This window comes from Lissotriton vulgaris, chromosome 9 (assembly GCF_964263255.1).
Source record: "Lissotriton vulgaris chromosome 9, aLisVul1.2, whole genome shotgun sequence".
NCBI classification, from domain to species: Eukaryota; Metazoa; Chordata; class Amphibia; order Caudata; family Salamandridae; genus Lissotriton; species Lissotriton vulgaris.
The window spans coordinates 138,804,409-138,828,556 of NC_141697.1; the positions used below are offsets into that span (position 1 = coordinate 138,804,409).

Genomic DNA, 24,148 nt, shown 5'->3' on the forward strand with positions numbered 1-24,148 from the left:
CTTCTACAAGTTACGAGCTATTTGGTGAGGGCAAGATATCGGGTCCAACCATCTATCTGAGGTAAGCGATATGTCCGTGAGCACCTGGCGTACAGGGTCAGTTACTGACAAGATGCACAGAGAAGCTGAGTAAGTGTGAGGAGGGAGACCAGCTGAAGCCATCAGGCTACATGGAGGGCTTAGAGAGATACATGAGAACATAGCGTTACATTTCATGCTAATAGTAGCAGGTAAGGCCACAGAAAACTTGCCAAGATGTTCGAAATAGGTCTCTGTTAGCATGTAAACAACACGAGGTGGATTATGATAGGTGAACAGAAGAGAGCTTTATAGCACAGTATCCGAAGGCAGATCACCACAGGGATGACCCAGAGTAGCTGGAAATCGCAGCGTAGCAGTTTACAGAACTAGGGGTGCAATAATCACTATGATTTATTTCTTCCAAGTTGATTCTTGCATTGCTAAATCATTGTAACATTTATTATTATTCTTGTGTGCTATTCTGTGCATGCGTGCATGCGTGTCATGCATGTAAACAAAATGCACTTTAATTACAATATATTGTTTATTCCAGGATATGGTGTTCCAGATTTACTAATGCTCGGTGTCATGTTTGCTTTACTTTTGTAATACAAACCTGACGAAAAGTGGTATGCTGAAGACATTGCATAGTATCCCAAACTATTGCAAAGCCGCATTATGCTCTGCTTTGTATTACTTTGCATCAATGGGGTATTCCATGGGTAGTACATGGGCATTCCCACGCAACCACCCTTGAGTTTTGATGCAAATCCCAAACTACAAACATTAATAGACAGGAATTTGCCACCAGAATCTTACGCCTCCTTGATGCAGGCATAACAAGGGGATATGTTATCAATTCTCCTCCCTTTCCTAACTTTTGTTTTTGTTTTTGAGTTTTATATAGCGCAAACTTGTCCCGAAGGTATCGGGTATCAGAGCGCTCTACATGAACACCAGTTGTGTTACAGACTGACGCATTCATTTTTTGTTAGGCACGGGGAGATTGAGTGATTTGCCCAGAATCACAGGATGTTTAGCATCCCTGTCGAGACTCGAATGCAGTTCCCCAGCTTCAAGGTTGACCACTCTAGCCGTTAGGCCACATCCTCTTCCCTCTTTGATTGCGTGCTACATTGTACAGCAAACATACAAAGCAGGAAAGATGTTACAGGACACAGTTTTTGCACTGGAAGGGTGCCCTTTCAGTGCAAATATTATTCTTTACAGAACGTACATATCCTTGCACAATGGCGCAGCATGTGTACATTGCCACATGGCAGCCTAAAGTGCGCCAGCAAAGGGAGAGAGGAAGTTATATCTTAGTAGATATGGCGCTGTTCCGTTCTCTCCTTTCAAGTAACACAGCACAGCAACTTTAGGTGCGGTAATGGATGCCACCAAAAATATTAGCCCATCAAGTCACACAAGACTGAAGAGAAGGGGGCACAATAAGCTCTGGATATCAGCTTTGCCTGGACATCCAAGGCAGGACCAGCACACAGACAATCATTGTCTCTCCCCAGTGTGTAGCAGAGCAAGTGACTAATACTATGGCGCTAGACTCCTGAATGTTTCTAATCATTTGAACATCTGTGGGATGAAAGGCAATGAACCTAGAAGACTAAATCTAAATACCCTTGTATTGCACACTACTACAGTAAATAGTCTACAGTCAAGCAAGTGCTCACCTAAGGCAAACCCTAGCAGACAAGTGCTCCCCATTCCCTTACCATGCACTGAAGCCTGGAAATGGGACAGAGGTGCACAAAAACATTTACAAAGAGATGCAGAGAGCATCACTGAATCTAGATTTAACTAACCCTGCCGCTCTTGCTCTCTGAGTGCAGTGCACAGTGTGGATTCTATTGTCCACTGTCAAAGCTGATCTCTGCTGACATTTACGGATACCCAGAGTTCTATGTGCAAAATAGGTACCCACTAAGGTAAAAAAGATCAGTAAAAATACACTACATCTGAAAGGACTCAGACTGATCAATGAAGGATCGAACAACTACATTTTGATGGCTTTCTTGAATTTGTAGATGGCAGGTTTGAATTTGAGATATGAGAGATTGACAGCTTGTGCCACAATTCTTTGGCGAGGACACTTCAAGATGCAACTACCCTAGAGAATATCCAAAATGTTGCGAAAGTCAGCCACAATTGTAGATGTGATCTTAGCTGTTGAGTGGGGTTATATCTTCTAATTTCACTGATAATTTATACGGTAGTGATGTATAGTATATTTTACGAACCATGCAGAAAGTTTTGAAGAGAATCCATTTTCACATGGTCAAACCTAGTGCACCTTATGAAATAAGTCTTATGTGTCAAATTTCTTCAGGTCAAAGGTTAGGTGTGCAGCCGCATTTTAAATATGTAGAAGCTTATTCTAGATTATTTCTCAAGATAAAATGCATTACAATAATCTATTCTGGCATGAATAAATACACTAATTATAATGATCTTCAGCAGGAAAATTAGTAGTTTTGTCAGTCTGCTTACCATTTTTAAATGGTAGACACTGGATTTGGAAACAGCCGCCACTTGCTGGTCCAAGAATATCTTGTGATCTAAGAGAACTTCAATGATTTTGTTTTACAATTGAGATAGATGCAGGGCAGTCTCCCATATCTGGGGCCTAGTTAAGACCTCCACAAGATTGATGGTGAGTTAGTAGCAGCTCAGTTTGGAGGCGTTTAGCTTAAGATAATTTGGCCCACCCAGTTTTTGATGATGTCTAACTACTTTGTGAGTAACAAGGTGCTTTGAGCATCCTTGGTGGATGTCAGAGAAGCGGAGTATCAACTGCATATATTGCAAAGGTTACACCAGAGGTGCCAGTGGGCACACATATAAAGGGAGACGGTGACAATGCTTCACCTTGTAGGATTCCTCAAGGCATCGATTTCTTTTCTAAGTAGAAAGTAACTAGTTGTACTGTCATAGGGCATCTGCTAGGAAAGATTTGATGCTTCCTAACACTGACCCTCTGATGTTAAGGTCAGACAGATGGGAGCGGAAGATGTCATGACCGATTGTGTCGAAGGCCAAAGATTGATCCAAAGCAGAGCCCAAACACCGGCGCAGTCAACCTGTAGACATGGAACCTATGATGGACACAACCTCTGTGCCGGGTCCAGGATGATACCAACCTGTGAGTGGGTTATGTAAGTGGTTGCTATCAAGAAACATCTAGAGTTGTACAGTGACTGTGCTTTCAATGTGTTTTAAGATCTAATGCAGGATAGAAACAGGGCGAAAGTTTGCCGGATTCGTAACTGTTGTATCAATGCAGTATGTGAGTCTTCAGAATAGGTTTCCTTCCAGCTTCTTTCCAAAAGGCTCAGCTAGGATCTTTCCACTCTGAGTGCCGGGGTAAACCATTTTCACATTTGCCCTGTTCTTTATGGGCTTACATTCTTTAGGGTTTAAGGTGTCAAATGCACAAGCCATAACAGTAATAAACTATTTGAGATGTATCTGAGTGTCCGGTTTTGAGAAAACTGAATCTGCTGTAGTTGATTTTGCAAACAACTTTCATCCGATATAAGAGCTCTAATCAGAACATGAGAAGAAAATGCAAGTAACATCCGTTCCTCAAACATACTTTGAAAATGTCATGTCATCATTTTAATACTCTATTCTGACAAAGTTAATATAACTTCTGTTCTTATGACCTGAATAATGGCCTCCACAAACAGAATAAAGACCGAAATATAGATACAAGTCAGATATGGAGTACCTCTAAACAGACACAAGACAAAACACAAGATTAAAATAGGATCCGATAGGGAGGATGAAGAAAAGATGGAAAAAGTTCAACTAGATCAAAAGAAGAGCAAACTAAGAAGAAGAAATGCACCAGCATAGACATGGGAATTCAGAAAAGCGTGCAGGAATGATAACAGTGAGACAAAGATTAACAACAAAAAGGAATGAGTAGGAAGGTCAGAAAAAGAGGAGACTGACTACTCTTCAGGCAAGGAGAAAGACCCCCTATATGTATCAGTTAACCCCACAGAACATTACCTCCTTCATTGACAGCATTGCGCATCTCATAGCTATTGATGGTGCCGGAGCGATCAGCGTCATAGCGTGCAAAGATTTTCTGCAAGAAAAAGGATGATTTGTGAATTTACATATTGAAAAAAATGCCTCATTAATGTTAGCCAGTAGAGAAACCAGCCAAGCACTTGGCTGGAGTGCTGGCATATCTGGAAGAGGTGAACATTGAAGAACAGGAACAGAAACACCAGCAAGGTTGGCAGCTATTGAATAGACCTTCTGGATGAGGCACTGGTTGTTGGATCTATTCTAAACAACCCGAGAGTCACTATTTGTAATTGAGCCTTGAAAGTATAGATTAAGCACAGCATAATGTGATAATCCAGATTTTCCACACACTATAGTAGCGAGCACTTGCTTGTTTGTAAACTCCTAGTTAAGATAACAAAGACACTGGCTTTAAAAACACATGTACATGCTGCAGCGCAGACCACCCTAAACAAAGGTGGGTGGGGTCGCGCGTGGTAGGTGTTGTGCAGGGGGAATTCAATGTGCAAAAAATATAAAACGTACCTTTTGCTGCCACAGCCAGCCGCCTCCAGCGTCACATCCCATTCCCTTCCTGGGTCACAGCACCCTCTAGGACCCATACTCCCATCCAATCCCTGAGCTGCAGAGCAGTGCGGGGATTGGTCTGAGCAGGCAGGGAAGACACCCTGCTCAGACCAGGGAGTCTGTGGGGTTTCTCCAGCCAGGCTGCTCAATGCAGATGGGCTGGAGAAACCCTAAGTGCGCATGTGTGTTTTGGTCAGCCTGAGACGGCCAGCCAAAACACATACGCGCACTTAAGGAGTGGAGTGCACGTAGCACTCCTCCTCCCCCTCTCATGCCAATACCGCACCACTCCCAACACCACTGACAGAGCCTGCGAATGTAAAATAAAACTATGCAAGAGCATCGTTTTATTTTACATTTGTTGGCTCTGAGGTGATGCTCCTCTGCTATTGCTGAGGAGCCGCTACTGACATGCTGGGCCATTTTGATCAAGTTGTGAAGTTGGTACTGACACCAAAATCAACTGGTTCAACATCTCATCCACTTGACAAAATGTCACCCTCAACCTATAGAAAGAACCTTGGGGCAGATTTACAAGCCCCTTGCGCCACTTTTGCGTCACTTTTCTCATGTTAAAAATAATGCATAAGTGGCGCAAAGGGCTTGTAAATCTGCCCCCTAGTATTTTTGAGGGCACCAGAGAGAAGCAGGATGTAAGAGTACAACAGTTGCTTCTATACCGCAGGTATCAAGAGAAAATGGCTGTGCTCTGTATGGACTGTCATCCTCATTATTCCCAGGTAACACATTTCCTTTGCCAATGTACTGTTTGTGGTGAATCAGGTAAGTTGCACAAGAGGTAGAATTGGTAGGACTGGTAGTATGGATCACCCGCTGGGGTGGTCTTATTGGGGCATAAACCACTGTTTCGTTCCATGTCATAAGATGCGCTGCATACAATAAACTTGTGGCATGCACACTAACCTTGGTGACATTCTTAATTTTGAAACATGCACAGTACTTTTATGATGGGGAGGCATGAGTATCTACACTGCTCTATATCTGCTGGAGTGATCGTATGATGCAGAAATATCTGCTATACATGATGTAGAAAATGTTTACAATTCTGTATGTCATAAGCAGCACAGTAGTAACTTCAGGTGGGCTTTAACAGAGCGAGGCCTCAATTAGAGGCAGAGCAAGATGTTCTCAAGGCAAGCTAGGGCAGGCTCACACTACTTTAGTGTGCTGTGGTGGGTGACAGGTTGTGATGGACACCTGGGAAGGTCAGGTATGTTAAGTTAGGCAGACCAGGACAGGTCTGGGTTGGAATACTGAAAGGTGGGTGTGGTCTGGTAGAGGGAGAGTATCATGTAGTGATGTCATCAGTTTGTGTGGTCTCACTGAAGACTTACAGCTTGGTATGGAGTTCTTCCAGGTTTGGATGGGTTCTAGGAAGGTGTGTGATGCCTCCTAGCAGGATGGGGTGGCCCGCCGGCTCCCTGGGGGGTGGTAAATTATTTGTCAGTGGGGATCCCTGGTGTGCTCGGGATGGCAGTTGTGCTTGCCTGGACCAGCACTTAGTTGGCTGGCTCAGTCTTTTAGAACTGAACAAGCCTTGTGACAGGCAGAGGCAATCTCCTAGCTATAATGCTTTCTTGCTTGTAAGCTAGCAGGCTGGTATCCCTGCAGGCTAATCTAGGCTCTATGTGTGCTGGGCCAGCACTAAGGAGGTTTATCTCATCTTTATCGAGAATGTTCCTTCTCAGACTCCTAAATCAGGAATTTTAGGAAAGCAAATGGCAGCCTAACTAAATTGAAGGACAAATTCTAATGCGATAAACTCTGGAGTTTTCAAACGCAAATCAAGGTGCGTATGTTTTTTGAGAAAATGCAGGACCCCCCTGCGAGAGCTGGCAGTGGCAGGAATAGTAGACATGTAACCCTCCTTGTCAAGATTTCAACTTGTTCCAGGTTATATGTTACTTGCCAAATGTAGGCAGTGGCAGAGTAATTCCATTCCTTCGTAAAAGGCAGGGAAGGGCTGACAGTATTGGACTATATAATGAAATGGTTTATACAACGCGCTATATCGAGCAGATGTCAATCTGTATGGATGCTGCCATTTACGTCTGACTCCAAATCCATTGAGATTGGGTTCCTCCAGAGCGCTATCCTGAGTCCGACATTGTTTGATGTCTCTTAAACCCTGGTGGAATCATTTGGAGTGCAGGTCATATCTTACGCTGACATCACAAAAATCCTTCTAACTTGGGACAGGAACATCTCTAGTGCCAAAAATAGATTCAAAGCGTGTCTATCAGCGGAGTTCCAGTGGATGGGCTGGAGTAAACTCCAGTGCAACATGAGTAAGAAGACAGAGGTACTGGTTTTAAGATCACCCCTAATTTGTGGGGTGGGGAGGTTTGGCCTATTTCTGAACCATCTCCTCCAACCCCCACTACAGTGGTTATGAATCTTAGAGTGAAGTGTGATAACCACATGTCCTTCGAGCCACAGGTGGAGAGTGTAGTTGGGACATGTTCTGGCGCTCCGGTTGATGAGGAAGGTCTTGTTCCTGCTCCAGGCCCCCTGTCAGAAGATGTTGTCCATGCCCTTATAACATTCCGGCTGGATAAGGCCAATGCATTATACTGGGGTCCCCCTTTGTACCAACTTAAGAGACTCCAGTTGGTGCAGAACGCTGTAACCTGGCTCCTGATTAACATTCTGAGGAACATCCCTGTTCAGGTCATCTCAAGAAGTTGCATAGGCTTCCCATCCGGTCAAGAATTAAGTCAAAGTGACTTCTGTTGGCCCACAGACCTTTCTATGGACTAGGTCCCAAATATCTAACTAAGCAACTTCCTTGGTATCATCCATCCAGAACTTTACACTTTGCTGAAGCATTGCTGGCAGTGATGCCTAAGACGAAAAGGAAGAGATGGAGAGGCACCTCCTTCACTGCACTGGCTGCTGTGAGCTGGTATGCTACTCCCCAGCACCTTTGTGCTATTAAGGATTCTGGCTCCTTTAGACGCAGCTTGAAAACCTAGCTTTTTAATGGTGTTTTTTAGTTTGTGGTCCTCTTCTGTGAGATCAGCGGTCAATGAACCTTTAGCGCCGGGACACTCTATAGAGTAGATGTGCGCTATACAAGCTCTATTTGATTTGACTGATTGATTGATTGATTTAAAAGCTAACTCAGAGACAAGATCTTGATCAAAAAGCCTGGCTACCTTGCCCCTTGGGAGGTGAGAGGGCCCCGTTAAGTGATCTTCCTGTTCCTTTTGTCACAGAAGTTAATGGGGTGGTTTAGTTCAAAATAGTGCAAGCAGCCAATGAAGAGAACTTCATTTTGGGACGGCCTAAACAAGCAAACATAACCACTGAAAACACCTGCTAAATTTCTATCTTGAACCAGATCCAGTATGAGATTCAGATTATGAGAGGGGATTCGGATGCACTATTTCAAGTCTAGATCCCTCATACATATCAGAATATCAAGAGATGCTTTAGGGATTGAGGGTTCTTTACAAAGTCTAGCTTCTCCCTCTGCTAAGGCTATATTTGAAATTCTCCAAAGGTTCAACAACATATTTCAATTTGGGAGGAGTTCAACCTGTGAAAAAAAAATAATCTAGCCATATGTCTTCTTTCCAACTGTTAGATCACTAAGAAAATAATTATGTTGGTAACAGTTTTACAGAGCACTGATTACATTCTCAAGAGTCCATGGTTTGTTTAAAACATCAACAGCCGTACTAATGTTACAGAAGCAGAAAATGTACACCTGCCTGCTATCCTGAGCTGTTTCCAGCAAAACATATTACAAAGCAGTTTTCCTCACTGGATACCTGAGCCCACAGTCTCTTGATCCAAACCTAGCTGTCTGAATTAGCAAGATTTGCAGAGAATCATCACTTTTTCCCCTCTGTTGGCATTGCCAGATCCCCCTGCTCCTTATTTCAACCTATGACTACGGTAATTTCTAAGTAAGCTTCTAATTGTGAAGGTCATTTTTCCTAATATGCTCAATCTGTAGCACCAGGCCGGCGTCAACCCCTTGCAGCCCAGTGTACCTTTCAACTTTGGTCATAGTTAGAATATGCTCAGTAGTAGAAGCTTTTCTAATATTTTGCTGTTTCAATTAGATTCATAGTGGTTCCCCACCCATCTTTGTCAAGGTTTAGCTGTATCAGCTTTACTTAAAAATGGTAATATAACTTTATTTGCTCTATTTTATAACTTTCTGGTGGCAAATAGTGAACATATGATTAATTTGCTTGTTCTACAATTTATTTTTAAAATATTTAAAATGTAAATGTTATTTTTAATGTTTACAGTGCTGTGTGTTTAGGACCTTAAAGAATTTTCTAAACTGTAGTGGTTTTGAACCATTGACACCTACAACCCTATACTTTGTCCGCGATTAAATCTTGGGAAAGCCTTGTTCTTACTTTAAGGTGAATCAAAAATACTTTCAGGCAGTGTGTGGGGATCGGCAGGCAAGGGTGTGAAGAGTGCTTAGTTAAAACACTTACAAAATGTACCTAGTCGCTCAGTCGGGGAGTTCTTATACTGACAATCAATAGTAGTCGATTGGTTTACTGACAATCTACTCACATTGTTCTTTTGTGCTGTTTCCACATCTGCATTCCAACAGAAGCAACCACTATCTCATGAATACACTGAGCATAAACTATCAGTACAGAGTGGAATGAATCGTTCAACTTTACCTGCCAGTGCTTGAGCTTTTTCCAGAGGTGCTGGAACTCCTCCAGGTTAAGCTTGCCAGTGCCATCAGTCTGTGGTAGGTTTAGGTTAAGGAGAAGGGAACATATGAAACAAACTTGGCAAGACTTATTGAAACCGTGGCAAATCTGTATCCTAGTCCAATAATATTACTTCCTGATAATGTTTCCCAGTTCACGATGTTGACTTTGAAAACTAGCATTTCAGAGTTAGGAATATACGGAGGAAGTGGAAAGGAAGGGAGACTTAGGGAAGAAATACAGGAGAGTGGCTCGAGTGAAGAAAAAGAATCCATGAAATATCTGAATAGAACCTGCAAGGGTTTCCATAATAAGTGATTGAAGGGACAAGTCGTTAATTTCTTCTGGTGCTGAAGCAGTTTACTAAGATTAGCTAGAGCCAGTCCTCAAAGTCTGTAGAAAGTTGCAGCGGACAACAGAGTTGCGTTGGTTAAACTTACTGGTCTTGCTGTTAGGGTTGCAAGATTTCTTTCAATTTAGGAATTTGTGCTTTTTAGGGCTCGCCCCTAGCATTGCAGTGCACAGCACTGTTCGCGCAGGCGAGAGCCCTTTTGTCTGGGGTTCCAAAACGGACCCTGGAATTGTACACACTTGTGCGTGTGTTTTTGGTTTTGTGTCATGCTATTGGCTTTTGCCTGCGTGTTTGTTTTTGAGATAGCACACAATAGGCCAAAGGCGGGCGCATTGCTCCGCCCATGGCATATTAGTGTCTATTACGCACATTGCTGCCATATGGTTTCAATTTTCGTGTCCAGACACGGGTGCGATAATTGAAACCATATGGCTCGCTGTGGCACGCACGCGCACCACTGGTGGCTTTCTATGATTCCAAAAGCGATCACTTTCAGTTTTGCGATTGCTTTACTTGTGGCTTTTTGTGTAATATGCCTGGATGCAATGATAGATTAATAGAAAACAACATCAGTGGTTGCGTCCCTTATGAGCGGAGCTCCCCGTTTTGCCTTGAGTCGGAGCTGGTGGTCTGTGTTACAGCGGGTGAGCTCTCTGGATCTGAATGACCCGATGGTTGTCTGTAGGACAGATGAACATGAGATTATAAAAGTGAAAAAGCGCAACACAAACGGGTCATGGGGAGCGGGGCCTGGGAAACATGCTAGTGAAGTCAACTGAGAGCAAAAGTGCTTTGAAGATTGTCTAATAGATAGACAGCCATGGGAGCGCAGGGTGGAGGTCCATCCACAGGAAGCGCATTCCATGTCCTCGGGCTAAGCAAGCTGAAGTATGGCAATGACTTTTATCCTCTCTAGATAAAGCCCGTTCTCAGCACGTGGTGGCGTGATCTGAGAGGCGCAGGTTGCGCGCAGCTCGTTCTAAGCCTTTACGTGCACATGGGAACGAGGAGCCGACCCGTGAGAGAATGAAACGGGTGCAGAAAGCACCCCGTGGATCTGGCATTACCTCGTGGCATGGGATTGCCCTGCTTTTTTGCAAATGATTTTAAAGCCCCCCCCCCTACTCCCGTGCCATGTACGGTAGCATGCAGAAATGGGCTTTGCATGTACAAAAAGAATAACGGTCTTTGCGCGTGCAAAAGAACAAAGGACCCAATGCAAATGGCGCAGGCACGTGATTTTAAATCGGGTACAATTCACCATTTGCTGTGATTTATAAAGACACCACGGCACTCAGAACAAGGCTGCCGGTAAGGGTGCCAGTTCTGGGTAATCGCATACAATGCGATTGATGTTTACGTTTCATAAAACATTTTGTAAGATAGTGGTAACTCTGGAGATATGTTAGTCGAATTAATTTAGTCAAACAAAATGAAGATTAAAACTCCCAGAATGCACTTCTTTCCAGAGATGAAATCATTGTGTCTTGTGGACATAGTGCAGTCAGGCTACCATATATGTAATAGACCCTAAAGAGACGCTGGTGTGCTGCAGCACAGGGCAAGACAAGACTTGGTGAGTTCTGGGTCCGTTTCTTGACACCTACAGTTGTGTGGCAATGCAGTTGAAAGAGAAAGGGAAGGCTGCAGCAGTGCACACAGGAGAGGGCTCCCGCATTAATGTGGCGAGTAACCAGTGGCAGCTGCTGTTCACGAGACAGAGGAGGCGGCTGAACTTTAGGCAGAAGAGGAATCTTTCAAAGAAGCTGTTTAAACACTTTTTGAAAGTGAAATACGAGAAGGTAATGAGAGTCCCAGACAGATGTCATGGGTACATGATATAATATTCAAACGTGTCAATGTTGTGACATTCCTCACATTCTTTCGAAACTGATGCACATTTCAGCATGCAAATATGTACTGTTCATTGCAAAAACATAGCCTACAACCTATTGATTATTTACAAAAGCCCACCCATGTATTAACCATGGTAAGCGTTTGCAGCAAAAAGACAGCCATAAACAAGCATTTGCAATGCAATAGGTCTCGCAATATTAAAGTTTGAGCTATTGGTGTTGCATTATTTAGCAATGCCAATAGCTCAAACTTTAATAATGCGAGACCGATTGCATTGCAAATGCTTGTTGTAGATTGTAATCTACTTTTGCCTCAATGGAACCAATTAACAAACACATGCTAAAATTGATGAGTAAAAGGAAAAACAAGGATTGGAAACATAATGCGAAATGGGGTCATCAAGCACCCATTTTCTGTGACGTTAATGAAGATTCTTTCTGCATTTATCTTGGACAAGATTGATGGGGTGCTTTGTGGTTTAATCACAGTGTTTTGAAATGTATGCATGCATGCACTAGCAGCCAGCGGACTTTTTTAGTGCTGGTTTGAAGTTTCTAAAGGGGACCAAGTTTTGCAATCCCAGCCGCAATGAGTTCTGGCAGTCCAAGTCCAAACCGTAAAAAATCTAGGTGTAGGGTTTGATGAACAGCTTTGTGTTTCAGACTAAATAAAAAAGTGACATTGTCCATTTTTTACCTACTTAGGATTTTGAGGAAGATCTTTCCTTTTATCCCTGTGGACATGCAGAAGTCTGTTGTTGTTGCAATCGTTTTTATCACATATTGATTGCTGTAATGCCCTTTATGTAGGCATACAAAAATAAACATTTGCTAAAACTTCAGTCACTTCAAAATGCGGCAGCTCGCCTTCTTTTGAAGATTACCAAGTTTGATTTAATTTCTAAAGGCATTTGTGATTTACACTGGTTGCCGGTGTCTAATAGAATCAAATTTAAGGCCCTCTGCCTTATCCACATGTGGAAAATTAGAGAAATTGATGTACATAAACAGCGTTCATTTCCCTTTTCCCACTCCTCTCCCTGTAAGCACCATGAATACCGTAAAATGTTGACCGCATCACTCCGCCAGCAAAAGCCCGCGCCCATGTGTATAAGACAGCCATTTTTAGGCACCCTGGCCTTTTTTGCCCGCTCATTAGAATCACCGGCTTCCCTTCTGCTCGTATTTGAAACCCCCCTCTCTCCCATGCATAGACTATGAAACCCTCTCCCTCTGCGCGACCCTGCCCTGAAAGGCAACCCTCCTGCTTGACCCGCGCAAACCCCCCATTTTCTCTTGAAGAGGCATCCTTCGCCTCGGCTGACATAGCCCTCCCCAGCTGCACCTGACTGCCCCCGCTCTCTCATGTACGGGTCATAAGACCTCTCTCTCTCTGTGCGACTCTGTCCCTGTGCACACCCTGGCTCCCCCTTCCCCTTCTCCCTCACACGGGCAAGTCATAAACCTTCTTCTTCTGCAAGACCCTGTCCTTGGGAGTCATGGCCGCGCCTGACCAGCACCTCCTTTCCCTTCATGAATAACCCCTCTGTTGGTAAACTCTCCCTCCGCGATTGACTGTCCACACATGTCTGAGGTCTTCGCCTAAGCCAGGAGATACTGTTTACTGCTTATTGTATGGAATCACTCCTCTTCAAAGGACCCACTATTGATCCTGGCCACCCCACCCCCTGGGCTACGATCAGGCGCACACATCCTAAAAATTGGCGGAACACTCAGCTGCGTAATTACCCTCCCCTCTTATCAGCAGGTCAAGGGTCCCTATTGTGAACATATGTGGTGTAGGATTGACACGAGGATTATGGGGATGTCTTTTCCGTGTTTCACAATGTCGTGATTGTAATGCTAAGTGTTTTGTAAGGTATAAAAGACGATGTCCCAGCTCACTTGTTAGAGCACCTCCCGAAAGACACCGTGTTTCGTGTCCGAAATGACAGGCTCTCCTCATGAGTAATAAATCCTGTTCTTGTGATTCCTGCTCCCAGCGCCCGTCTCTTTATTTTGGTAACTATTCAGAATGGGAACTAAGAGGCGACTTGCGCCAGCCGTCCGGGCATCGATACTAGGATGGGCTCACTTTCGACAATTGGCGCCCCACGTGGGGCCCATCAGTGACATGAGGTCCAGTAAGAGAGATCCAGACGATGAGGTGAATATCTAAATGATCGGAGTATACCTGCCTTGAGAGGGCCCTCGTCCGGCTGCCGATTGAATGAACTTCACCGATTCTGAACGGACCTCTCTCGAGTGACCTACTGTCCTGACTGGAATCCCACAGGAATGCTGCATAGAGTAAGAGAACGATCGGGCGCTGGAAGGGGAAGACGAAGAACTATCCGCATGGTCCGGTCCGGGTAAGATTAAGTAGGGTGTTTTTACGCCTGATTGGTAGGGTGGTTTTATCCACCTGATTGATTGATTGATTGTATTGGAATCGGTATTTGAATACTGATATTGTCGTTATTGGTTCATTTAGCTTTGGATGCTACTTGAAATATTGGTTCTCTTCTCGAGAACGAGACATTCTCTGTTTGCAAACAGCGGTGAATAGGAACGTTCGCCCCTCTTTGCAGATAGAGAAGGGTAGGTTATGCCCCTTTATGATTTCGTCAGGCCTACCTTTCTCCCCACTGATTGTTTGAAATCGATTAATAATCGATTGTTGCTCTTTGAGATCTTCCCTGTCTATAAACAGAGACGAATAGAAATATTCTGTCTTCCTTTACAGATAGCGAAGGGCAGGTAATGCAGACGTTTGTCCCCGTTGTAATCCGTCATGCCTGTTTTTCTCCCCACTGATTGATTGATTGACTGGACATTGTTGTTCCAGGAATTGTTTGCTTGAGGTATTTTCTATTTGCAAACAACGTGGAATAGAAATATTCTGTCTAGTCTTTGCAAGTAGTAAAGGGTAGGTTATGCCCCTTTATGACTCGTCAGTCCTACCCACTCCCCACTGATTGACTATTTATTTGGGGGGTAGCTCACCTGGTCCGCCCAGGAGGCTACCCTTATGGAGGGACATATGCTCCCCACTCATTGGCCATTTATTGGAGGTAGGCCATCTGGTCCGTCCAGGAGGCTAACCTGGTAATTGGAGGTACATCATTTGGTCTGTCCAGGATGATACCCTAATGAAGGAATATATGTTCCCCTTTGATCGAAAATCTAGTTCCACCCCGGACCATTTATTGGAGGTAACTCATCTGGTCCGTCCAGAAGTACCCCTAATGAAAAGGACACATAAAATTTTTTTTTTTTAAATGAAGTGATCACCGTACCCTGTTAACAGAAACTTTAGCTCGAAACGCGCTAAGGAAAAGAAGGAAAAAATAAAAAGAAATCGGGCTAAGTCAGTAACCCTCTGATGAGCTTTCGACTTCACTAAAAATAAGAAACATTAGAAGCAGTTCGTAATAAGAAATATAAAATGGTGAAAAAAATTTGACAGCAAGACAGCCAGGAGGTAGCTAGGTTCCGCTGTCTACTCCCGCTCCAAACATGTCTGCCTCATTGCCCACCACACCCAAATAACGGTCACATGAAATAGATACAAATCAATGGGTACCTACCCCCATTCCGGAAGCTCCCGAAGTGCAACAGGTCCGCGGTTACGCCCATCCGGAAGGCGAGGCCTCGATGCATGCAGGGCTCGCCTGGCCGCAGTCGGAAGGGGAGGCTGTGGGGCGGACGGCCCAAAAATCGTAATGACCTCTCCTTCTCCCCTCTTCTGCTGCCCTGCAGGCCACGGGGGGGGGGGCTGTCTTGCCTCAGCCACCGACCACCCCCCCCTCTCTCGCCTGATCCGGCTCTCATCGAAGGCCGAAGCCAAGGCGAGGACGGCGGCGCTTCTTTGCGCAATAATGGCTGCAACTGCACTCGGCCCGGGACAATTACAGGTAGCCCCGCCACATGTCAACGCCTGAGAGTGACAGGCAGTCCAGCCACACGGCAACACCTGGACAGTTGCAGGTAGTCCCGCCACATGTCAAGGGGGGGGTGTCTTGCCTCAGCCACCGACCCCCCCCCCCCATCTTCATTGCCTGGCATGGCTGTACCAAAGCGGTGGAGCCGAGGAACGGCGCGGGGTCGCTGGAAGGGGGAGCCTCCCCCACCTCCCTCCAGGTGGAGGCTTCCAGCGACACCCCAACACTCCTGCTTGAAGAAGGGGTCCATATCAAAAAGCGGGTTTCCTTGCCCGGGATGGGCACACGCCCTGTACTCCACGACCTTGAAGATTCTAAAAGAGCCCGGGGGCCGACCTCTCCACGAGGCGCCCCCGCCCTGTCCTCCGATGGAGCCACGAGACGTCAGCGCACTCCTGCCGGCGCCAGCTTCAGTTTGGAAATGACTAGAATCCTGCAAAGATACAGATTTGTTCAGTTCCGGTGGAACACCAGAATGACCCGGTAGGAAAAGATTGTTGCCTCCCTCCCCACTTTTTGACTAATGATCTGCCACCCCATTACGAAAACTTTTTGAACTGCCAAAAGAGGTTCTGGTCCAACCACGAGTCATTGGAGACATTCTGACTATACTGGAACCTGCCTGACCTCGCCCAAAATGGCGCCGATACGCGAAACGAAACTTTCGAACTCCCTGTTCACCCGGATTGCTCGAATCTTGATGCTCTGAGATATGTATGCATTTTTGGACAATGAAAGTCGATAAGATGGATAGTGATGATGTGCTTAGAGAAGAAGGCAATGTAAGACAGATATTGATCATGTGTTTGGGCAATGAACTGATTTAGGGTGGGTACTAATTATGATTGGGAGCCATGAATTGTTGTAATTTAGGCACTGAGTGAGCATTTGGATAATGAATTAATGAATTAATTGACAAACTGAATTCTTGACATGCATCATGCTTGCTCTGTAGGAAAGTTCGATACGATTTTATTGCACTGCTGCACTTTATGCAATGAACTGCCACCAACTTCGTTCCTCTTATGTACAGTTCCAATCTGCTCCGTGGCCGGTCCACTGGGTTGTAGGCCCGTATTTATACACCAACACTTTTTATTAAAGGTATTCTGAAAAAGAAAATATAATTGTAGCGGTTGCATTAATGAGTTTTGAATGTGTTACTACTGTGAGCGAAGAATAAGTATGATGAAGGCTGAAGGTTAAAAAGGACCCGATATTTAGCAGCTACATTATGTGTCACAGGCAGCCGGAAAAGTGTTTTCAGACACCCTCAAACGACACCACGAAAATGCCACCTGACCGCCACCCTTGCACGCAATCTAAAGGGGTCGCGACCAAGTGACTCATGTAGATACGCAGATCGTCAATGATTATCTATCTGACACTACTGGTCCCTCTGGGCTTAAACGCCGAGATGGTAGAGGAATGCACTACGTGGAGATAGGTCGAGTATGTGGTAGGTAAAAACATTTTCGGACTACTGCATGCTGATGTGGTTTGAATGCTGCCCCCACCCCCTTCTTTCTCCTCCCTTCTGCAGGTCGCGTCGGAACGACGACTGAAGTGTGGAAGAGCGATGATCGACCAACCGACGAAAAGGGAATAAGGGAATATGAGCATAGTCCTTATGTTGATGAGTTTTTGAAAGACGTAGACTTAAACATGACTGTTCCTCCTTAGAACGTAGCGACTGGGAGGATGGACTGACATAGAAACTTGACGGGTACTGTATGACGAAAATTGACTCGAAATAGCACGTTAGATAATGTAACTAGACGTTTGACTAGATAGGGAAAGGACAAAGAAGAGTGTTGGGGTAAGGGTTACCAAGGCACCACCCGTCTGGGAAGTTAGAAATGTTGCTGATGTTCAAAATGTACTGCCCCCTTCTCACACTCTTATAGATATAGCCAAGCTGTCCGACTGTTCTCCCGATCAATACTTGCCGTTGCCTCAGCCTGGAGAACTTCCCACCAAAGGAAGAAACTGAAAAATGGTTTAAGATCCAACCATGGGTAAATAGCGCGACCAGGTTAATTTCTGATCGACTGACCGAGGTGTAAGTATTGGCAATTGAGAACGCTCGCAGAAATAACAAGCGAGAGGGAAAAGGAGGGAAAGGAAAAAAGAGCTAAGCACGTAGGTAAATAGGATAGTAAAGATACGCAGGATATAAAAATAGATCTTGTTGGCCAACAATTGTTTTCTGTTTTGTTGTGAATGTCTTATATATGTAATACATGTACTGTCTTCCTTCGTCTGAGTTTGTGTGTGTGTACTGTAGGGGTTTATGTCCTCCCTCTGTTTGCGTCTCTCCGTTACCTGACCCCCTGCTGTTCTGTGTTGTGAGCACACTAAATGACCTATTTTCGTACACGTCTCTCTCTCTCTCTCTCTCTCTCTCTCTCTCTCTCTCTCTCTCCCCCCTTACCTATCTCTCTCTCTCTCTCTCTCTCTCTACATGTCATACGTGTACCGAATGGCTCGTTTAGATTGCGGACGACTCTCACTCTCTATGAGAGTCTCCCTATTTCCTCTTCCTTTTTATGGTAAAATTGTGCCTCGCCGGCACCAGTCTGATTGGATACTTATTGAACGCGAAGGTGTTCAGCGAAATTGACCGAAACTAAAATGATCGTATCTCGCCATATTACTACCTCTCCTTTCTGCAAAATGAATGAACTCGAATTGGCTGAGAAGGAAAGGACAGGTAAGACGACTAAGGTCCCCCAATCTGGCCTTGTATAGGGGAACTGTATGTCAATGGCACCTTATTTTTTTGTTCATCAGAGACGAACGCCAACGTCTAGATTGACCCCCAATGCACAGATTGCCCCACCCCCCTTTGCACCCAAGCGCGAATGCCCGAAGCATCCCCGCCCCACTTGATTGACCCCAGCTGCTGTCCCGGATATAAACATGATGACCATGAGTAACTGTCGTCCCTCGAGAAAAACCTGTTTTTCCCTGACTCTCGATGATAGCGCCCCCGCCCTGTTTGAAAAGGTTAGCCAACCTTGAAGGGAAATGTTAGACTGTTAAAGGCTCGGGTTTGAAGGGCAAGTCTCCACTGGAGGTTCCAAAATGTTGAATTTGATGAAATGCGCAGTTGATGGGAGTCTTATTTCTATCCATTTGTGTTATAAATAGACGATGAATAAACTTGGCATGAACTCAGTAGGAATGCCGACATATGCACTGCTTGGTAACGAACGTCTGACTATGACCGATGAGCATAGCTCCTAAGTGCGTAGGGTTGAGGGAGGAATTCACATGCATAAATGTCTTCTCCTGCCAGTTCTCTAAAGCTTGTTTTGTACCTATTCAAAGATTTACGATCACCGGAGGAGAAGGGTCGGACGTGACGTACAGCCTGGCTGCAGATCTTGAGACACATGTGACCTCGACCAAAGGTGGAGCTGCAGAGCAACAAGATACGGGACGAGACAGCAATTTCAAACGTGGAAAATGACAAATGACGGGTTGCCCTGAAGTCCTCCGTCTGCTAACCCACGTGTGCCTGGAGTCTCCGTCCCCCTTCTTTGGGCCCGATTGATGGGCCTGCCTGCTTGTTATCCTTTGCTCCCTTGGTCCCTTTGGTGTGTCCCAGGAACTCTGACCCCACTCCGCCCTCTCTCCTATCGACTATTTGAACCACACACACCCTCTTTTCCATGTGACTTCTCGCCAAAAGGAAGAACAGCATTCAGGTGGGAATAGGGTGTTGCCACGGAAATATAGGTGCCGAGCATAAGGCGCCACTAAAAGGATTGGTTAGGGAACAGGACTGTGGTCTAACAGCAGAGGACAGACCGCACCTTGCAACGCGGAAGGTTAAATACGAGCTGGACCTATAGCTCCACCGCCGGTGCTCAACAGCGCCAACTGAAGGATACGGACTAGAGCCTACCAGTGATGGCTCACTGCTAAAAAGACACTGTGACGAAGAGATCTTGTGTATTGAACTGAATTCCGCCCTCAACTACCTGGTCAAAATGTTCATTGGTCACATTTTTAAGTCAGAGACATTTATGCTATGTAGTGCGTTTGAATGTTAGGAACTCGACAAATGCAATTTCCTATGTGCTGCATTCTGCCCATCACATCAACTGTCCATGATTATATGCCAAATGTTAGTATTGACAAATGCTAATTCTTCAACCGCGCCTGTTTATTTGTACCCCCATCAATTACAAAAATGAACTCTGTTATGTAAAAAGGGGCGACTGTGGAAAATTAGAGAAATTGATGTACATAAACAGCGTTCATTTCCCTTTTCCCACTCCTCTCCCTGTAAGCACCATGAATACCGTAAAATGTTGACCGCATCACTCCGCCAGCAAAAGCCCGCGCCCATGTGTATAAGACAGCCATTTATAGGCACCCTGGCCTTTTTTGCCCGCTCATTAGAATCACCGGCTTCCCTTCTGCGCGTATTTGAAACCCCCCTCTCTCCCATGCATAGACTATGAAACCCTCTCCGCGACCCTGCCCTGAAAGGCAACCCTCCTGCTTGACCCGCGCAAACCCCCCATTTTCTCTTGAAGAGGCATCCTTCGCCTCGGCTGACATAGCCCTCCCCAGCTGCACCTGACTGCCCCCGCTCTCTCATGTACGGGTCATAAGACCTCTCTCTCTCTGTGCGACTCTGTCCCTGTGCACACCCTGGCTCCCCCTTCCCCTTCTCCCTCACACGGGCAAGTCATAAACCTTCTTCTTCTGCAAGACCCTGTCCTTGGGAGTCATGGCCGCGCCTGACCAGCACCTCCTTTCCCTTCATGAATAACCCCTCTGTTGGTAAACTCTCCCTCCGCGATTGACTGTCCACACATGTCTGAGGTCATCGCCTAAGCCAGGAGATACTGTTTACTGCTTATTGTATGGAATCACTCCTCTTCAAAGGACCCACTATTGATCCCTGCCACCCCACCCCCTGGGCTACGATCAGGCGCACACATCCTAAAAATTGGCGGAACACTCAGCTGCGTAATTACCCTCCCCTCTTATCAGCAGGTCAAGGGTCCCTATTGTGAACATATGTGGGGTAGGATTGACACGAGGATTATGGGGATGTCTTTTCCGTGTTTCACAATGTCGTGATTGTAATGCTAAGTGTTTTGTAAGGTATAAAAGACGATGTCCCAGCTCACTTGTTAGAGCACCTCCCGAAAGACACCGTGTTTCGTGTCCGAAATGACAGGCTCTCCTCATGAGTAATAAATCCTGTTCTTGTGATTCCTGCTCCCAGCGCCCGTCTCTTTATTTTGGTAACTATTCAGAATGGGAACTAAGAGGCGACTTGCGCCAGCCGTCCGGGCATCGATACTAGGATGGGCTCACTTTCGACACACAAAGCCTTGCACGACAGAGTTCCTGTATATTTCCGAAAAAACCTTTCTTGGCATGTGCCTGTTCGGAACTTAAGATCCGGAATTAACTTGTAGATGTAAACAAAATACGAAGAGACAGATGGCTGGGGAAGAAAACTTTTTTTATCTGGTCTGTAAGCTGTGGAACTCTTTGCCTCTTTTTTGAGATCTCAGATCAACTTATCTTCTTTTCGAAAGTACTGAAAACATGTTTTGTCTTCAATTCCTGTCTCTAATCTGTTACTTATCTTAATAGCAGGAACGTTTAGCGCTAAGATGCCTTGGCAATTGCGCCCTATAGAAATTTATTTCACTATCACTTAGCCCAAAATGTACCCTAACCTTAAACAGTGCATTGAGAACAAGGCTACACTGACTACCAAATTACATCCTGTATCAGTTACTTATGTTTAAGAACAGCAATTCTTATATCCTACATCAGCTTACACTCTGTTTACTTTTGACTGAGCTGTACAGCCCATCTATTAATTCCATTTTGAATGCTAGATGCTCCTAACTTGACAAATGCCCTGATGATGACCCTGGAATTTAAAAACTGAGGGCCTCATTTATGAGGCCCATTGCGGCACCCGAACGCCACTTTTTTGACATTCCAGTGGTGCAATGTGCCCCAGCATATATACATGTCCACATAAAGCCATTTTTCATGGCCTTATAAATATATGCCTCTTTCAGGCAGAACACTCGGTGAAAGGGGCGTCCCATGGGTGTTGCTGTGGGTGTTCCCATGCAACACCTGTGGAATCTGACACATTTCCAGATTTACTAGAAATTGAATACCTGGGAATGCGTCAGAATCGAACACCACCCCGGGGGTGGACTAAGGGAGGCGCAACAAGCAGAAATTTCTTTCATTTTTCTAGTTTTTCCTTTTTCTGCAGCACACATAGAAAGAGGAATTAGCCTGAACTGATTGATTTTGAGCAGGAAGGTGTCCCTCCCTGCACAAAATCAATCAGCCCAGCAACGCAAGCCCCTGTTGTACCATGGTGCAAGGGGGCCTGCATTGGTGCACAGCAGCCCATTGTATGCCAGCGCAGGGGAAAAGGACGTGAATGCACCGTATCTTATAGATAAGGCGCATTCATGCCCTTTTCTTTTGAAGTAGGGCAGCGTAGCAAGATTCCTTGTAGCTCTGCCCTACGTCAAAATCTCATAAATGAGTCCCTTAGTGTTGAAACGAAGAACTTCCAAATGGATCTGACAGCGTACTTAAAAAAACTAATTTAACATTCCACAATATGGATTACCCTTTCGTAAATTATGTGCACTTTTTTCCTTCTCTTTTGGTGTTGCTCTTATTTTGAATGTTATCCAACAGGTTATCGAACACTTGTAGCACCTAATTTGAATATAATCTTCTCTGTGCACTGAGGATTACCGCACCTTATTCTTTTTGCGTCAAGCTTCAAAATGAAAACATTGCTTAATAGCAGCGGATCAACTTTCAGTATGATATATGGTATCTAGAAACAAATATTATTTAAAATAGTTATTTGATGGTTTTCAGAAGACCCAGTGTTGTTTACTATTACAGTACTTTGCATGTTTACTTGAGTCTGCATTAAATACTAAAGGTGTTTCATTAATTAACTCCTTGGCTGCACGCGAATTCCGCCGTGGTGCTGGACATTCCATTCTTGGGCGTGGTTCGGACGGCCCCCGGCCGTCGTGCGCACACACCCACCATGACTCCGGCCGTCATGATCACGCAAGGGGTTAACCCATCTGATAAACATATTACACAAATCAAGCCTGGATAAAATTACAGAGGGGCAAACTGGCCTTTATAAACGCCTGCAAGCAAAAAGACACCCTTGATGAGAATTCTTAGGTTAAAATGTCAGGTTTAGCATTTGCTTGTATGTGAAAGTGGACAGACGTATTTTCATGAATTTATATTCCCAGGTGTTTGACCAACAGGCATGGTACTGTGCATGGGACAAAAACTCTCTGAACTGTGATCTGGTGTCAGACTATATCTGTCACCACAAGAATCTTTTTTTTCTCCACTTAGTTTCAAAATGTTGGTTTGCATCCACAATACCATGACAATAGGCAGGAGACTAAAGCAATAAGAATGGAGGAAACTGGGCCATAAACCTATTGCATTTTTTGAGAGTGATACACTAGGTTTCTTGGCACAAGTAGCAAGACTAGAATATACTGAAGAATAGCGTTTAGCGCTTAGACAAGACGTTTATTAGAGAGCGCACCCTCAAAGACAGGACAAGGCATTCCACAGCTGAAGGTCTCAGGACTAAAAGGCCCTGGTCACCTATAATTGTGTTTTGGAAATAAAGGATCGGAAGCAGGTATAAAAAGTGAACGGTTTATACTTCGTGCAGAATTGAAGTAGATGGCTATTAGGACTGCTATGGGATAAATTAGTATTAGTAAATAGAAAAAACAATAAACAAAATCCACACATCACTCCATATGTTATGACAGGAGAATCTGAAGAGAAAGGAGGCAAAGCCAAACTTAGCATTTTTACATTTGAAAACGATCCATCAAGACCAAAACAATGCCACCCATAACTACTACCACAAAGTGTGCTAGCAAGATGCCATTAAAATGGCACCAAATGTTCTGTTAGATCTACTAAGACCAAAGCTAGCATTGGCCATCTGCCATAGTCCACCTATCAAAGCTAATAGCACTGTTCCTAAACTTCTGCATAATCTGAAGCTGAGAAGAATTCATGGGGCTTTTCTTTAACCCTGGGCAAAGCACTACACTACGCTTGCGTAGTTTGCGCTACTTCGCACTACGCGAACTGCACGTAGCACAGTGCAAGCACGCGTGGTGTAGTGCAACGGTCCTTGTTTGCTTGTTCGCGGTCCTCAACGTCAAGTTGGCGACCGCGAGCAAGCAAAATGACATCCCGGCGAGATTTTTCCTCGTTTGCGATCGTCAGCATCAAGTTGGCGATCGCAAGCGTGGAAAATAAACCTCCCGGCAAGATTCTCAGCGCGGGGAGGTCAGGTTTCTCATTGCGAGTGGTCGCGTATGCTCGCGATGAGAAACTACCAGTCCGCATTGAGAAAGCTGCTGCTCGAGTAAAAATCTACTTGAGCGGCAGAAAACTACAGCTCGCACTGTGCAAGATGCCGTTTTCAATGATTGCACAGTGCCGGATGCTTGTCCGCACTGTGCAATCATTGAAAATGGCATCTTGCACAGTGCGAACAGGGTACTACGCAGTTCGTGTACTGCTACGCATAGCTCGCGTAGTGCA

The 24,148-nt window shown here is 45.0% G+C and overlaps 1 protein-coding gene across 1 annotated transcript in view; it reads right to left on the bottom strand.

Annotated features, from left to right (window-relative positions):
• CAPN3 (calpain 3) overlaps positions 1 to 24,148 on the bottom strand; it is a 421,844-nt gene that overhangs the window by 57,198 nt on the left and 340,498 nt on the right. The window contains exons 19-20 of the mRNA XM_086937210.1: positions 9,327 to 9,395; positions 4,057 to 4,135 (exon numbers count right to left, since the gene is read on the bottom strand). Of these exons, the coding sequence (XP_086793336.1) occupies positions 4,057 to 4,135; positions 9,327 to 9,395 (148 nt within the window). The remainder of the gene's footprint in view (positions 1 to 4,056; positions 4,136 to 9,326; positions 9,396 to 24,148) is intronic.